General features: G+C 39.4%; 1 protein-coding gene across 1 annotated transcript in view; it reads right to left on the reverse strand.

Annotated features, from left to right (window-relative positions):
- Positions 1-1247: 1247 nt before the first annotated feature.
- ogfrl1 (opioid growth factor receptor-like 1) overlaps positions 1248-18850 on the reverse strand; it is a 123752-nt gene continuing 106149 nt past the window's right edge. The window contains exons 5-7 of the mRNA XM_039738168.1: positions 11346-11412; positions 5704-5849; positions 1248-3166 (exon numbers count right to left, since the gene is read on the reverse strand). Coding sequence (XP_039594102.1) covers positions 2638-3166; positions 5704-5849; positions 11346-11412 — 742 coding nt within the window. The 3' untranslated portion in view covers positions 1248-2637. The remainder of the gene's footprint in view (positions 3167-5703; positions 5850-11345; positions 11413-18850) is intronic.

Consider the following 18850-nt stretch of genomic DNA (forward strand, 5'->3'; position numbering starts at 1 on the left):
CGCTCCTGTACTTTTCTTGGCCTGCCAGACTTGCTGGGTTTAACACCAACTGTGCCTGTGGCCTTCCATTTCCTGATTCCATTCCTTACAGTTGAAACTGACAGTTTAAACCTCTGAGATAGCTTTTTGCAGCCTTCCCCTAAACCAGGAGACTCAACAATCTTTGTTTTCAGATCTTTTGAGAGTTGCTTTGAGGATCCCATGCTGTCTGTCACTCTTCAGAGGAGAGTCAAAGGGAAGCACAACTTGCAACTGACCACCTTAAATACCTTTTAGCACTCATGATTGGACACACCTGTCTATGAAGTTCAAGGCTTAACGAGTTTATCCAACCAAGTAATCAGCATTGAGCAGTGACATTCATTCAAATCAGCAAAATTACAAGGGGACCCACAGTTTTGCACAGCCAGTTTTTCACATTTGATTTAATTTCATACAACTAAATACTGCTTCACTAAAAATCTTTGTTCGGAAAACACCCTCCAGTACTCGGACGTTCCTAGGAAATGAAAGACATAGTACTGTTATCTTTTTTGTTGAAAGTAAATTATTATGCAGGCTGAGAGGGATCCCCAAACTTTTTCATATGACTGTAAATGCACCTTATCTGGAAGGTCCAACCTGTACTATGAAGACAAAAGAACCCTCCAGCAACTCCCCGAAAAGGGTACTGAAAAAGAAAAGTCAGGTGATGGGGACAAGAAAATATCCAAGTCACTGAATATCCCATGGAGTCCAGCTAAATGAAGCATTAAGAAATGTAAATAATAGGACACAGCTGTATATGTGCATAGAGTAGACCATCCACAAAAACAAGAGTGATCATGGAGGAAGACGACACTTTGACATAATCAGTGTCAAGAACCTAAATTACATCCCCAAACCCATTCAATCCAATTTCAGCTTGCAGGGGACCACCATCTTATTTAAACAGCATTAGGAACAAAGCAGGGATCAGCCCTGGATGGGGTGTCAGTCCATCATAGGGTCCATTTATATACACATCATCACTCACAAAGGCGCCAGATTTCGTCCACATGCCTCTGATATGGGTGGTAAACAGGAGTACTCTGACAAAAACCCCATTGTAAAGTAGAATATCCAGAGAAAAAAAACATTGATTTATGGCTTTGACTAGAAAAGGGCCTGACTGCTTAAAAATTACACTTGTGTATTGAAAATTCAGCTGACTTTATAACATATCAGGCTGAGCTCAACAAATTCACACAAATGTCGCTTCCATTGACTTAATTGCTTTAGTCTCAGTTTATTCTTATGCAGTGATCTTCTCTGATGACGAAGTCAGGGTCATCACACAGATTTGCAAACTTAAAACGACAACAGAAAATGACAAAAACCATGCATCATGTATGGAAGCATATTGAATGTACAGTGTTAAAGTATTAAAATGATCCATATACTTTGTCACAACTAATCCCCATGAAACATCGATCAACATTAGTTGAGCTAAATTTAGGAGTATAACTGAAATTAAGCTAACAAGAAATAAGGGCATGTGATTGCAATAGAGACGTTCCAAACATTAGAGTTTGAGGGAAATATAAACTTTGTGGATTCAGTGTTTTCTTGAATCATCAAACTCAAGATTTGACTGAACTAATTCACTCGGCTGCTTTCCTGTTCCTGGGCATCCTAAAGTATGGTAAGACACATGTCAGTTTCCATAACTATGATATTATCGTACAGTGGTCTGATGATACTGTATCTTTGCCACTATTAGTGCTAAAAGTTCCACAAACTACAATGACATTAAGCTGCATAGCCTGGAGGAGTACTTTGGTCAAAGGAGTCATGGCACCAAGCACCACAGCAAAGCACCAGGAGCAAACAGAGAATGGGAAAGGAATAATAAAAGGCGGAGAAGATGATTGCCTCAATTGTACTTTACACTTTAACTAACATATCTTTTGCAGCATGGACAGCTGGTCCGACAGCTGAAATATGGAGCTGCAATGCTACACTAATGCATGTTTAGACATCCCTCAGATATGAAGGCTCTATCTCTAAAGGCAGCCTTAATTATCCTTGGAATTTTAAGAAGGCCTGTGTCTTGGGATTGTAATGCATGCTCTTGAATACATGAATAATAGTTGACTCTACATGTTTCGTTTGCTCAGTTCTTTAACAAACAAATCAACACAGCATGAGATGTGGTGATAGCCACTTCCATCCATTCTTTGTCTACTGTACTTACTAGTCTAGGGGTTTTGAGCTACAGTAACTGTAAGTGCTAATCAAACAGATCCTCATTTTACTTAAGGCAAATAGTCAGTGATTAAGAAGTAAAAAAGAGTAAAAGATTAAAGCCACCAGAGGCCTTTTGTCCTACGCAAAGAGAAAAAATGGATTTCTGAACCCAAATGTACACTTCAAGAGCTACCGTCACGGATAACTGTACAGTCTAAAACCAGGAAAATACTGCACACCACCATTTACACATTAAACAGGTCTCAAAATTAGACATTAAGTAAGCCTTTTTAAAAAAGCATAATGTATTGCTGCAGTCACTTTATTTAATGGTCTTGACACCACCAAAGACATACTGGGGCTTGATCAGTGCAGTGCATCTTTTTCGTCTTTTCCCCCATTGACAGGTTTTATCTTGCTGCTGTCACCTTATATTGCTTTATTTTCAGTAGATGTTTGTGTTTCATTGGAATAACTCTTCTCCTCAGAGTCCTGTTTCTCTTCAGATCTGCCATTCTGCTCATCACCTGTATAGACCTGGTCATCTGTCCAACTTTCATCACTCTTCTTTGTTTCATCTCCTGTTTGCTCCTCATTGCTGGGAGCAGTTGGTGTGTTTTTTGAAGAAGAATCCTTTTCTGGCTTTGATTTCACTGACATTTTATCCACAGGGCAATTCATTTTGGCTCCAGCTTTCCTTTTTTTGGGGGGTCCCCAAATGAAATGTTCAGATGGTCGATAGTGTAGCTGTGCAAACCTCAGCAAGCTTCTCCGCTCTTTTCGTTCTCGGATGGTGTACACAAAATACTCCAGGGCACTTTGCTTCATATTGGGAACTGTCTCTTCTATAAGAGCTTCCTTCAGAAGAAACTTTACAAGAGGGGCTTTGAAACTCTCAAACCCCAGCTCCCCCAAGCTTTTTAAAATGCGGGTGATTCGTAAATAGTTGTGCTGAGACCTGTCAAAGTAAGAGGTGATGGAAGATTTGTTAGGACCTCCAAGTATACACAAGGGCAATAAAAATATATGTATTTTGTGATACAAAACAATTATTAGTAACACTTAGAAATATGTTTAAACACTATTTTATAAGAATTAGCTAATCAGAATTGCTAGGCTAACTCTTAGAGAAAACACTGTCTGCTTGCCATAAATTCTTCACTGTATTTTAAACTTTTTGCATTCCCTCTCTGCGAGTGAGCACTTGACCCAACTTACCCCCTGGCTGAAAGCTCCTGTATTCATAAAAAGCCATTTACACTCCACCCTGATATCCTCTGGAAGGTTCCTTAACACAATCCAAGCTAAATTACAGGATATCAGTTCAATTTACAAGTGGGAAGAGTGACTTAACACCCAAAGGTTTCAACTGCAAGAGATGAGACTGCTGCTTTAATACCCCCTGCTGACTCCCTGTGTAACTCCAAGAAAGTAATTTAACTAATAAAAATGTAATAAAGTTATTTTATTGTGATCTATTAAGTGTCAGATGGAAAGAGAAATGGAGCTCTATAAATGATAGATAGATAGATAGATAGATAGATAGATAGATAGATAGATAGATAGATAAGGCACTGTATGATAGATAGATAGATAGATAGATAGATAGATAGATAGATAGATAGATACCTCTTTAAAGTTCTAGGCCCATACTACAGGCTAGATGTCAGACTCCATGCCCAGAGAAGGATTCTGGTTGGTTGAATTATGTCATCAGAGAAATCTGACTTTGATTGTGACTTTGTATCTTCTAACTAGTGTTGATCGGCAAAATTTGCCAAAGCGTTTTGTGTAGCAAATTTGCTGGGTTGGCTGGTGACTTTGTTTGTTGAATTTTTAGTTAATATATAATTATCTTTTACATTTTTTAATAAGTATATATAGATATGAAGCCATCACAGAATTAATTATTAAGCATAAGGAAAAGGACTGAATGCATCTCAAGGTTAACTAAATGTAACTAAAAGCTGATAGCACATGAGATCTCATCTTACAGAAGCTACCAACATCAGTTTTCACAGTTAGAATGAGGTCAATGAGTAACAAACACCCCTCAAGAAAATGGAGATAAACTGATGGGAAAGCACATACACTCTTCTACGAAGTGGTGCTAAGATCAGTAGGACAATCTGCTAAACGGCCCTCTTAATGAAGCAGTGTTCAGAATAATGACAGCATAGTGGTGGTGTTAATTGATTGTAGGACATGATAATTTTCTACATATTAAGAGTCAGATGAAGTGAGGTATTAGATGAGGTGCAGTACAGTGCACCATAATGCTTTGATAGGCCAGTGTGATGTCTTTGAACCACAGCAGCTATTTTGGATGGGGATGGCACTACTTGATATGCGTTACCTGCCTGATTTGCGTCATGCAGACACAAAACTTTCATGTATGTGTAATGTAAGCGTACTTTATCTCGCATGTTACATCAATGCCAGATCTTTTTGCAAATGCATGGATAATTTATGGTGTAAACATTTATGCATGCTGTCACTACCCTATAGGTACTCTAGCTGGATTTGCACCCTGCATGCATTAAACAAAACAACAACAAAAAAAAAACTTGCAGTATTTTCATTTTAAGAGTACAACAGCTAACCCTAATGAGAATATAATGATAATACTACTTTGTTCCGCATAAGTTAATTGTACGTTGTGTCTTCACTGGTGGATTAAGCATGTTATGCTCCAAACTACGTAGTGCAGATTGGGTAGTCACATAGGAAGCCCTCCCAAGTATGTAATACTGATCCCTTGGATCATAGGCTTTGTGAGTGTTAGTTAGTCATAGTGATTGGGACTCAGGAGACATAGAGAAAGATAAAGGACTCAGAGTATCGTGTATGATTTTATCTCAGGGAGGTTAGCACTGCGGTCTTACAGCATTTACATTTACATTTTTGGTCACAATAATCGGTCCAGCATAGTTGGCAGATATTTCTCTAACACTCAGGGACACTTAAAAAACCCCTGCATTATCATAATGCACTCAGTTCAGTTTACTTTCTCTTTCTCCGTGGATTCTATTGGCTTCAATTCATTTTGCTGTGTTTGCTGAAATTCCCTAACATTTGTATGATTTTGACAAACGTGAGGTAAAGTGAACTTAGCAGGATTTGCCCATCAATAGTTTTAATCAACTGCAGCATGTTATGTTGTTTGTTGCCTCTCCTCCACTGTGAATTGATCATATATCAGTTATGTTGTTATTGGAGTTATGATTACTTGTGAGTTTGATATACATTTTTATGTACTATATGAAAATGCTGTATGGCTTGTAATTTGCCATTAACACATTACAGCTGTAGATATATTCAATACATACTCAGTGAACAGTGCTATGAAAAATGGAACTTGCTACAAAGCTCACTGCTGAATAAGGGGGCCAACAGAACGACAACAACATAAACAGGAGTATCTTATAGATATTTGAAAGCCCATGCCAGGTATTTGGTTGTAACAGGTTAGCTCTGTTTATTTCTGACACTTACTCATTTAAGTGCTGAAACCGTTCACACCAGTTTGAGGCTCTGGAAACACTTCCATTTTTATCAAGCAGCTTTATTCCAAAAAAATCCAGCATTACAGTGTATGCTATTATAAATCTTCTTTTGGCTTCTCGGTTGTTCTGGAACTCCTACCAGGCAGAAAAAAAAAATAAAAACAAATGTGTAAATCAAAAATTTACAATGTGAACTTTGCCCGGCTGGGGCACCCTTTTGAAGAGAGAACCGGGGGAGTAGACAGATCACCACCAGTACCTCCCCCTGGACATGAGAGGGCAGCCCCCCTGGTTTACATCGGGGCCATGGGACTGGTGCTTAGAAGCTCCACCCTGCGCGGGCCCTTGGCCACCAACAGGGGGTGTCTGGACAGTTCCGGAGCCGTGGTCTACAGCACTTCCGCCACACCCAGATGGGCTAACAGAAGAGGAACCGGATTCCATTGCAGCACTTCCGCCACACCCGGAAATACTGCCGGAACTTGATCAATGAACACCTGGAGCACTTCTGGGTGCGGTATAAAAGAGGCTGCCTCACTCCAGCAAGCAAGTCGGAGTCGGGTGGAAGTAGACGGAGCTTGCGAGTAAGGAGTGGAGGTTGCAGAAGAAAGGACTGAGAGTGGGCATATTGGAGCACTGTGTTGTGTGCAGAACATTTATAGAACTAAACATGTGTGTTCTGAACGTTGTTGGTCTGTGTGTGTCTGTAGCCGGGCTGATCTTCTACAATGTATTGTCAGAGGTGGCTGGGGTGGCAACCCGGCCGGGACGCCCAGGAGGACCGGAGGGGGGCTTGCGCCTTCCCCAGACCACCTGGGGACGACCACCCTGGTTCCTTTGGGCGCCCCCATGCCTTTGGAGCCCTGGACCTCAGCACTTCCGCCACACACTGAGCAGGGACACCCGGAGTGCTTCTGGGGATGCAGCCGGCACTTACGCCACACAGGGGCGTGTCGGTGGGTGATTGCCGGAACCCACCTGGAACACATCCGAGTGATAATAAAAGGGGCCGCCTCCCTTCATTCGAGGCAAGAGTCGGGAGCGGAGAGGACTGAGCCAGATGTAAGGAGGCTAGGAGGCAGCCTGAAGGAAGGAAGGCATTGTGTGGCTGGACTTTGGGGGTTTTGTGGTGCACTTTGTGACTGTAAATATTGTAAATAAACCTGTTTGTGGGTGACATGAACGTGTCTGTGTCTGGGCCAGCCTCCACAGTATATAAATATTTATTTTCTTTTAAATTCATAGTTGTTGGTTATCTCAGTCCAAATATCAAATTATATTAAAAACATATAACCCTAATCCTAACCCTACAAAAACAGACTGTCAAAAAGAAAGTTCTTGTTTAATTAACTTTATAAACACATTACAATATATCCATATTTATAAAAATAAACAATGAATCTATCACTTATTGAGTGCACTGCATGGGTGATTATTTTCCATTTCCATGGAGATAAACTTCAGCTCCTGCTTCCCTGGAACCCTGACTACCACACTGAAGGTTTAGAAAAAGGACATGACAACTGTTAATAAAGCCGGCTATTTCATGGACGGCTGCTCCATCTGGTAGGAGTTTCTATGCTGCTTACTGTTGCCAATCTGAGCTCATAAAATAGATTAAAAGATTAACATTATATTTACACATTTTATTTGTTTTTAAAATTTTGCTCCATTGCACGTGCTATAGACTAGTAAAACAAACGGCATAAGGACTCCGCATGTAACAGACGACACCTTTCTCCTACCCACTAAAAAAAAGCTAGAATGGGAATGATTTAACTAGGAGTAATCAATAAAAGGTTTGCATGGTTTTTACTGACACATTTTAAGAGTGTATTTAATACACATGCTTTACAGCCTACAGCACATCGGATTTCTCAGATCTGTTCTATTTGTAAATTCATCAACAGCTAAAAAAGATTACATTTAAATTATTAGCATCTATGGAGTTTTCCCTCTTCACGTTTTCACCTCCTTTACGTGTTAAACATCCTTCAATCCATCCACTACGGAACCACTTTAGAGTTGTGATGGCTGAGGACTTTCCAAGCAGTACTGGGCATAATGCAGGCGCAAACCCAGTAGGAGATGCCAGTCCACTGCAGGACATGCCCACCCTCACTCACAGAGGGCTAACACAGAATTGCCAATTACCCTGGCAGGTATAATTATGGAATGGAGAGATAATGAAACTCCACTCAGGGAATGCCCAGGCCTGTATTCTAATGCAGGCTTCTGCAGTTGGACTGCAGCATGGGTCGCTAATGTTTGGTTAGCTTGGTTAGATTGATGCCATGGCCACTCTGTAGCTTTAAGGCAGCATTTCTGACAACTGCATCGTATGCCATCCCGTGTTTAATGAATACCTTTAAATGTTCTCTACAAAACTCACATCTCCATCCTAAAGAATTCCCTTTATGCCTGTCTATATTTTTGAAGCTGTATTTAATAAGAATGCAGTTATGAAATGACTTAAAACATCATTCTGAAAAGGAGCATAATGAACTTGAGACCAATGGATTTGCTTAAATGTCACATTAAATGCCAAAATAAACACTGCAAATTGAAGCTACCTCATTTAATTTTTCCACATTAAATGCACCTTTTAATAGGTGATCATTTTTTTCCACTTGGATGGCGCTGACATGTTTTTAGGTTGACACTTTACAAACTTTTAATCTCTGAGTTAAGTCCGGGATGAAGATCTTTCCGTGTGAAGCTGACAAACCCTCCCCTTGATCATTAAGATGTCCTCCCTCGGTTAAAAGCAAGTTGACTCCTACCAAGTCCAGCTCAAGACCCCTCAACATCCTGCATAGAAAAAGCGTGGCAGAAGATAAGACACAGCAGCAACTGCAAAACTAAAGGCTGCCTGTTCAGTCCCAACCACTGACCAGCCAGGTGACTCTTATTAAGCTATTTAACCTGCCTGTGTCCCAGGCAAAGAAACATGGAAACAGTTGCATTGTGGTTGGGAGCTGCAGTGCTTAGTGCTGCCACCTCACACCTTCAGAAGAATGGAGTCAAATCCTGACCAGAACATGTGTAGAGGGTGCAGATATTCAAGTTAAGACAGGAGGTGACCCTAAGATGGCGATGTGAATGGGCTGTGGGTACCTCCAGGAATGGTTACTCCTTTGCACTCAGTCCTGCTTTGTTAGGCTCTAGCTACTCATAACCCTAGGGTGGGTTGAGAAAGGGATGGATGTATCCATTATAATTTTCAACTTACTTTGCATAAAGATTTATGTTGAAGAATTAAAAGCACTCTTCCTAATGTAAAACATAAGCACCTCTCTGTTTTGCCTGACCACACTTCAACTGCACCAAATTCAAACAATAAAACAATGTACACCTCGCAGAACATTCAGGTACAGTCAGACTTGATTAGCTGGCTTGAAAAGGGGAGCATTTGAAAAATTTCTAGTCACTTTATTAGAGTTTATAATCACAATTTTGTTTATGATATATTTTTATAACAGCAAGTCACATTCAAAAACAATAACGATAATAGAATGCATACATACAATATGTTTTTAACACAGTTTTACAGAATCGTGTGGCTGAAATTGCTTTCATAGGCAACAGATTCCAACTCGAGTGATCAAAAACGATTCATGTGCTGTTGTTAGTTGTTGGTGGATCTGGCGGGCCTGTGGTTAACTGGAGTTTAAATTTCTTAAACATACATTTTTTCAAAGTATCTGAAGATGATAAAAGGTTAGTGCTGAAGTCTCAAGCTGCAATTGCTGGCTGCATCCCAGAAGGATAGATAATGCATCATTGTGGTGCTTTGACAATACATTACAGTGTCAGAGAAACTGAATCATTATGATCTTTAGATAACGCAGCCGTGAGGGTGTTTTTGGAGTACACACTCAGTCACTGTAGCATGAAGTGTCGCTAAGCCATCTTTTTTCACATATCTCTGAATTTAAGGCAAAGTTAAGATGCTTTTCATTTTTTACTTGTACAGACATAAACGTCATGTCAAATTGATTTCAAGAAGCAGGAGAAGTGAAATTCTGTGACAGAGGTTCATGCAAGATGCCATGCAGCCTAAGAGACAAGCGTGGGATTGGACAGAGGCAGAAGGCAGATGTTAGCATATAACAAGGCATTCTAGTACAGTAAGGAGACGGTACTTACCTTGTACAGTGACGAATAAATAAACATGATCATTGATAAGTGTATTGAGTAAATAAAGAATATCACTGAATTAACAAATACACATCTAACGTCATACCTTTCTCAGCCAACTAACCCCACCCACATCCGACCCCACCCCATCCCACGTCCTGCAGTGGGGTGTTTCTGCTCCAGTGTGCTCGACCTGTCTCCAGTCAAGAGAGGGTGTCAAAAGTATAAAAGGAAAAAAATGAACTCAACAGGATGAAAGGTAAAACTGACATAGCAAAGTAAGTCATAGTTGAACCTGCACAGAATGTTGCTCTCTTTTTAGTCAAATGAGTTTGCAAAATGCTTTTAAATGGGAGATTTTGAAATTTCAAACATGTGTACAGCGTGCTGCAGTCGAGATATTTCAAATGAAAATTAAACCAACCTAACAAATGCCTTTGATGAATAAGTGTGCCAAGTTTCAAGAAAAGTGGTCCACTGGGATCCAAGGTGTTCCATGTAGACAGACAGACGGGGCTACCTCAGTATTATACGCAAACACACCTAAAACGCCATCTGCACAAAGCATGCTATTGGCGCGTGTTTTGCTCCTCTTTAATTCACTTAAAGATTTTCAGAGACAGGCATGGAGCATGGCATGGCTGCCACATGGGTGCCTGAAGCTAAGTCTTCTGCCAACAGTCAGAAATTCACTGCCCGGAGGAAGGAAGCTCTTCTCCCAACCTGATAAGCACAGATCTCAAAGTTTAGCTGTAAATATTTCGTGTGCAAATGTATTAGTACTGCTCTATCTTTACAATAGCATTTTTATGCTACATCATATCAGATACAAACCAATTTTCAAACAGAATAAAAACCGAGACTAAGATGATTACAGCAGAAACTACCTGCTCTATAAATTATTTAGTCACCACAGCTGCTAAAATTTTTTAAATTATTGATGTTTTCTGTTTTTCTCAGATCCCATGCTGTTTCTGGGTTTAAAGGGCTGTGAACAAAATGGCAGATGTCTATAATAATACCTGCATTTTTCTTTCAGTTTTCTAGTATAAACAGCCTTGATAGAATTTACGAAACGTCCGTTTTTGGATATCATTTCTCGAGAATATTAATAGCCTTTTCCTTTTGAATAAGCTGTATAGCAGAGAGAATACAATTTTGTTGTCCATTTCAATGTTTCAGTGAGGTTATAATGGCAGAGGTGTGCAGAGCTCCAAATGCCCAAAGTACTGTAGTTCCTTCTTGGTAAAGCAAAAGATGATCTATGATAATTAGCAAAAGAATTTTTATATATGTAAAGTTGTGTACATGTCATTAGGCATTTTAAACTGCTTAAGTTACACAAAGCTACCAACTGAAGTGCAAGAAAATTTATTAGCTTAATTCTTCCACGGTCAGTCAGGCCTAAGTTCATCCCTTCAGGCTTTGGCAAATCCATTTCAGAGGCTAAAATCAGCCTACACTGTCCATTTCTTCTAGTAATAACTTTACCTTTATCTCATCTTGAGTTAGCTCCTGGGCATAAAAGTTTAATCCTTGTTCCCGTAGAGGAAAAAGCCTGTAAAAGAAAGTAGGAAGAAATCAGCGCGTTGAGTCAACATATTACATTTCCCAGTTAGAAACAGTATTAGTGCTGCTGCCTCACAGCTCTGGCTTCATGGGTTCATATTCTGGCACTCTCACTGTCTGTGTGCAGTTTGCAAGTTCTCCCTGTGTCTACAGTGCATGTGGTTTTTCCAGTGGGTTACTCGTACATTGGAGATTTATGGATTAGGTGACCTGGACTCTCTAAAGCTGGCCATGTATAAGCGAGTGAGAGCAGGTGAGGTAGAGTAATGGGCTTTGATCTACAGTAGTTAAATTACAAATGTTTGACAATGGATTAATAACAATTGATAAAATAATACTCCTGCGATGGACTCCCACCCTCTCCATGGTTTGTTCCTGCCTTGCACCCTATGCTAGCTGGGATAGACCCCAGCACCCCCTGTGACCCTGTTCAGGACTAAGCCACTTAGAAAATGACTGACTGACTGACTGACTAAAAAAATATTAATAAAACATTAACTGGTTATTAAATTAGCATCAAATAATTCTTCACATTTTAATAAAATCCACATAAAACATGACACTGTATAAGAATAAAAAAATGCTGAAGTAAAACTGAATGAGATAAAAAAAAAATACAAAAGAATCCTTTGCTTAGGTAATGCTTTCATGTAAAGGCACCTGCAAATCTCATATTCTTATAAAATTCTTTCCAAATTCCTTAAGCACTGGCAGATTTACTGATCTACTCAGGATAATATGGTGAGAAAGAAGTAACATCTTGACCACAAGGAGCTCACACAGCTTACATTGGTAATAAGAAAAAGTGAAAATATACTATCAGGATTTATCAGGATCAAAGCAGTGCACTCCAGGACAGAAGCAAGGAACAGACAGAGCGAGCCTGCAAGAGTTACAGAGAAGGAAATAAAGATGTACTGTATATGAACATGCCAGTATGGCGAAAAGGGCACCACTAGGGTGTGCTAAACCCTGTAACTTTATTACGTGTCTGTGGGATTTCACATAGGACATCAGAACGGCTGAAAAAATATGGCACCCTGTGAGAAAGAAGGAGAGATTCCTTCAGTACGCTACTAAAATGAGGGAGAAGCTACAGCGCCTTCAGAAAGTATTCAGACTTCTTCACTTTTTATACATGCTGTTATGTTGCAGCCTTATGCTACAATCATTAGTACTAGGTTGTTGTACCGTGTTAGCCATTATGAATGTAGAGAAAAGCCAAGCAAAATGACACCTTTTATTGGCAAACTAAAAAGATTACAATATGCCAGCTTTCGCAGCAACTCAGGCCCTTCTTCAGACAACATGTAATTTACATCTTTTTACATCTCGCCAGAAGAAGGGGCCTGAGTTGCCTCGAAAGCTGGCATATTGTAATCTTTTTAGTTTGCCAATAAAAGGTGTCATTTTGCTTGGCTTTTCTCTACAATCATTTAAATTATTCACAATCAACACCCCAAAATGACAAAGCAAAAACAGGATTTTGAGAATTGTTGCAAAATTATTAAAATTACAAAGTTGAAATATCATTCTGACCCAAGTATTCATACCCTTTACAATGGCACAGATCAGGAGAATTTTACAAAGCAGATTCTGTAGCTTTGAAGGCTCTCTGGAGCACGGTGGGCTTCATAATTCATAAATGGAAGAGGTCTGGAACATCCACAGCACTTCCTACAGCTGGCTGCCTGACCAAACTGAGCAACTGGGGGAGAACTAAGGGCCTCAGTAAGAGAGATGACCAAGAACCAGATGGCCATGCTCGTTGAGGTCTGGAGAACCTGTCTGGTGATGGGAGAAACTTCCTGAAGGATCACCATCACTGGAACACTCTATTGATCTTTTTTTATGTCAGAGTGGCCAGACTACACATGAAAGTCTTCTTGGTGTTTGTAAAATGTCACCTAAAGGACTCTCAAACTATAAGAAACAAGATTATCTGGTTAGATGGAACCAAGATTGAACTGTTTGGCCTCAGTTCTGAGTGTCACATCTGGAGGAAACCCTGCACCACACCATTCAAGCGGTAAAGCATGATGGTGGCAGCATCCTGCTCTGGAAATATTTTTCAGCATCAGGGACTGGGAGACTAGACAGGGATGATGGAAAGGTGAATGGAGTGAAGTACATTGACATCCTAAATGAAAACCTGCTCCAGAGCACCCTTGACCTCAGACAGGGCTGAAAGTTCACTTTCCAATGGAAAGTGACCCTGAGCACAAAGCAAAGACAACATAGGAGTGACTCAGGGTCACCTCTGTGAATGTCCTTAAGTTGCCCAGCCACTGTCTGAACTTAACCCACTCAACAGAGCTTGAGAGGGTCTGCAGAGAAGAAGGGCAAAAATCCCCAAATCCAGGTGTGAGAAGATTGTCTTGTGATACCCAAGTAGCCTCGAGGGTACCATGCTGCATATTAAAATGAAGTGTGCCGGGGGGCAGAGTTCCTGGGGGAGTTCTAGTATAAATAGGAGGCCAGGTTCATGAGAAAGAAAGAGAAAGAAAGTTAGAAGGTTTGGGAAATCTAAAAGAGGGAGGAAAGCAGGCAAGCCACTCCACTGATTTTCCAAGACCTGTGGTAGCTTGGCCCAGTGGGGCAGCTAAAGTTTGGAGTAGTCGTGAACTGTTTATTTATGCAACTTACTTTGTACTTTCAGTTTTATTTTAATAATAAACATAAAATTTTTAAACCTTGAGCCTCTCCCTTGACGAAGGTCCAAGTCTTTAGAGTCCTGGTGCTTCCTGTCTTGCTATATGGTTGCGAGACATGGACATTATCTAGTGACCTGAGATGAAGATTGGACTCCTTTGGTACTGTGTCTCTCTGGAAAATCCTTGGGTACCACTGGTTTGACTTTGTGTCGAATGAGCGGTTGCTCATGGAGTCCAGAATGAGGCACATTACCTGCATTGTGAGGGAACGTCAGTTACGGCACTACGGCCATGTGGCGCGTTTCCCCGAGGGCGATGCGGCTCGTAAGATCCTCATTGTTGGGGACCCGAGTGACTGGACCAGGCCAAGGGGTCGCCCACGTAACACCTGGCTGAGGCAGATAGAGGGTCATTTCTGGAGGAGTTGGAAACCGGGATCCCGAGTAAATGCTCCCCAACTTGAGTTGACTTGACTTGTCTCTCTGGTATTATTCTAGCTATGGAAAGTCACAATCAGACATCTTCTCTTATTGCAAAGCTCAGTTTTTAAACTTTCTGAAGACAGCTGTCACGTGAGGTCATCACTATTAGACTTCTAATTGGATCTATGTTAACTCTAAGACACTCCTACTTGGTGGACCTCAAAATTAACCCTGCTAACATAGTAAGAGTAAGTAAACAAAAACAGTAAAGCCAGCAAAAATGGGTAAAACTGCAGAAATACACGCATTTCCAAAGATCTGTACACATTACAGTAAACAGCAACCAAAGGCAAACATTGTTCTCCACAATCAAATAAAATATTATGTGCAAAATCTTAAACACAGTAATATATAAAACAATTCTCAAAACACACTCAACCAAATCAAGTCATGAAAGTCACAGTCACCCATTTTAGGACAATTATTAACAAATTGACAACAGAAACTGATGCAGAAAAAATAATGTTATCAAGGGGGAAGAACATGTTGCCCCATTAATAAGGATAAACCAGTTATATTTCAATGTTTTGTAGGTTTCTCTGGATTCACCAAGAGGTAACCATGGAGACCGGACCCTTGGAGCTGATAGCGCAGGTGGATATTCAGTAATTTCCTTTGGGATATGATCTTTCTTCAAGACTTGAGTCTTGTTATTTTTCTAATCCAGCAAAAAGTGTAACTGTTAATCCTGATTATGGCCACGATACTCCCCCTCATTCTTTTTTTTTCCTTTATCAAGTATTGCAGCTCTTCCTGAAATTCTCCTGAAGCTGTGGGGGTGTCTTTGCCCCCCTGTAATCAATTTGTGCTTGTGCAGTCCTTCCAGTTAAGCTCAGCAGCTGCCATACATATGGTTTACCTATAATGGAAGTAACATGTGCGTGGCACAAAGCAAAACAAAATTGTAAGGACAGAGCAAATGATGTGCATGTTGTCACAGTGTGCTTCTGCATCAACTTTTTGTGTAAAATTAAACGTAATAATGAGAGTGGGTCTTGCTTGAGGCCAGCAGCACACAACATGACTTCAGGATCAAGAAGGATGCCAAACAATGCCTGCAGTTGATGTATCTTGTTACCTTCAAATGTCAGATTATATGACAAATAATCTCAGATGGATTACAAGACTTCCTCATGACTTCTCAGTACAGGTTCAGACTCCTAAACTATTGCGATGTCTCCTCATTTTGACAGCAAATTAACAAGCGGCCATATTGTAAGCATTACATTTCTGGGTCAGAACTCATTGGTTGTCATCATCTCTTGTACACACATAACCCTAAGAGATATAAAATGTTCACAAGTCCTAAAAAGTTAAGATGATTCAAAAAAGGTACTTCAGAAAATGTGGACTTTTATTTTATCTCAAAATATAGAACTGTTAATTTATCTAATTTCTGAAGCTGAGTTTTCAATTAAATAAATGTGTGACTTTCATCGATTTGTAAATATCCATGATATTTTTTCTGAATCCATGATGTCCTAATGAGATTTACATGAAGCTAGAACCTACTGTACCACTGAATTAGGGTAGGAAACAGCACTGGATAAGACAGCCATTCATTGCGTAGCTCACTCATATACAGTAAGGCTGACTTAGGGATGTTACAAGAAACAATACATCAGTACCAAGTCGATACCAAGGTCCTGAAAACACAAAAGTATTCGCTTTTTTACAGTATTTGTTGTAACGAGTGATAATCAGTACTGCACCCATGTGGGACTGCAAATAATATGTACATTAATACATGAGAAAAATATGAATAGATACAATATATGAAAATGGCTCCCAGTGGTGACGCTACAGCACTCCATCAACAACTGTCGAAAAGAAAAGCAGCAGAAGTCATGATTGGGAATGTTTTGTGTTCGAGGCTTAAAAATTTCAGGACGTAATTGCAGGAATTATACTTGTAATTTTTAATAAAAGCTAAAACACACACACACACAGGGTCTCATTATTGCCACTTTTACCCCATTACAGAATTAGTTCAGAAGCAGATTTCTTCATGCACTGAAAACGATGACATTGTTATTATGTGGTGTACTTGTTTAATTTGTATTGTCATGTCTTTATAAAAGGAGATGAAAAGATAACGAGATGAATCACTTTTTAATACATGGTCCTACACAGTCTCCATAAATCAACTGAGGCATTGTATTCATTCTCTGATTGTAATGAGCACTTCAACTTATTTCCATCAGTTTAAGTATCCATCCATTTTGTAACTGGTGTATCAGTTCTGGCTTGTGGGTTTGGAGACCTCACACATGTTCACAATTACATGTACTGGACTGTTAAATTTGGGAGGGCTGGCAGCTCTAACAATAATTATAGCAAGTAACCATCAACACAAGATTCAAACAAAGTAGCTATTTGACTTTTCTACACCCACAATGACATGAGCTTTTCATCGGTTAATACATAAATAACTTCTATTTAGTGTTTCAGTGCTTTAAAGGACAAGGCACATCTCTCTATTAATACAACATGTACTGTGTTAACAGAAACACATGGACAGGACAAGTGAAACAGAATATTTCATAGCTAAATATGAACATGAAATCTGAGTCATCCATTTGTTATTGAAGTCAAACTAATGTGCATAAGTATGATCCATAAGTGAAAGCACATGTCATATATATGAATGGTACATTGAAGAATTACACAGTTATAAATTTACTGAGTACAGGAAACAAACAACAGCCTAAATAAGTTTGTAATTCTGGATTTGTACACATGCATAAGCAATAACAAAGTCTCATCACTCACGTAAGAAATCTTGAAAGTAGCACGACAAAGGATGTTTAACAGGAATTCTGATTAAGTTAAAATAAATATATTTATATTCATGTATATATAGTTGTATATATATATATATATATATATATTTTCACACATGAAGCTTCAAGGTTGGGATAAATGTGAAAAAGAATGGACAGATTTGGAATATTAAAGCACCAGGAGGTTGTGGCATGTGAAACTTTGATTTTTCCATTAAATGTTACTCTTTTTTTATTACTTTTTAATCAGCTAATGATGCTAATATACATATCTTACAATAGCTGTTGTTGCAAACCTAACAGAAGGATTCTCTGACAAAGCAAATTTTAAAAGCACGTTGTCACACAGAAGCAGTTTGTTTAAATGAAAATATCCTGAATTATCTTAGAATTCACTAATTCAAAAGTACAGATAATAATGTTTGAATTTTTATTTTTGCTTTGATTTTAAGCAGTATTTCTCAATTACTGGAGAGATGATATCAGCGAATAAATTGAAAATGTGCACAACGTAACATAAATCAGGTATTATAGCCCTCTCCCCCATTTGTTGTTACACTGGGGGGATTCCCATGTCAATCACATGTCAAGTACATTAAAGCCATGCATTTTATTTTGATATTTAGGAATGCAAATACTAGTTTGCCTAAAAGCTAGTTATGTAACTACATGATGAATATTTCCACATTTTAAAGATGCTCTTACTGTTAGTATTTATAATTGTTATATTCTATTACAGAAAAAGGCACAATGCCATTCACTTAAATAATGGAGCTACTTTTGATTAAAAAGCCATTGAACTGGATTTCTGTTTTTGCCATGGTATCGAAAATGTACTGAATATCATAAACATTCAGTGGTATTGGAATTAAATATCAAAAATCTGGTAATGTGACATCTCTTGGCTGATATAACACCAAAATGAATTGAACTGTGACCATTGTAGGACAGACTCAGACAAAACACTGCAACACATTTACTTTAGATGTGTAAGGTGCCAATTAACATAATGTGTAGGAGCAGAATTGGAGTACCTAAGGATACCCACAGAGCCACAGGGAGAGTACACAAACTTCACCCAAAAGAACCCAAACCCAGACTTTAGGAGCTCTGAGGTGGCACTTCTACCATTAGATAGATAGATAGATAGATAGATAGATAGATAGATAGATAGATAGATAGATAGATAGATAGATATGAAAGGCACTATATGATAGATAGATAGATAGACAGATAGATAGATAGATAGATAGATAGATATGAAAGGCACTATATGATACATGGTTCACCGTCAAAAGCGTGATAGACATATGCGCCCAGACAAAACCGCGATGGACAAGTGAGCGCCGACAAACCCGCTAACTGGTTTTCGACAAATGCGCGCCGACAAAATCGCGAGAGAGGCCAAGAGAGTGGGACGCCCTTGCTCCAATTCTTCCTACATATGCAGGGTGTGATCTTAAAGACTATCTGCGTGCCATGCTGATGGCATGCCGCGTCTCATAATA

The sequence above is a fragment of the Polypterus senegalus genome, chromosome 16 (genome assembly GCF_016835505.1).
Source record: "Polypterus senegalus isolate Bchr_013 chromosome 16, ASM1683550v1, whole genome shotgun sequence".
NCBI lineage: Eukaryota > Metazoa > Chordata > Cladistia > Polypteriformes > Polypteridae > Polypterus > Polypterus senegalus.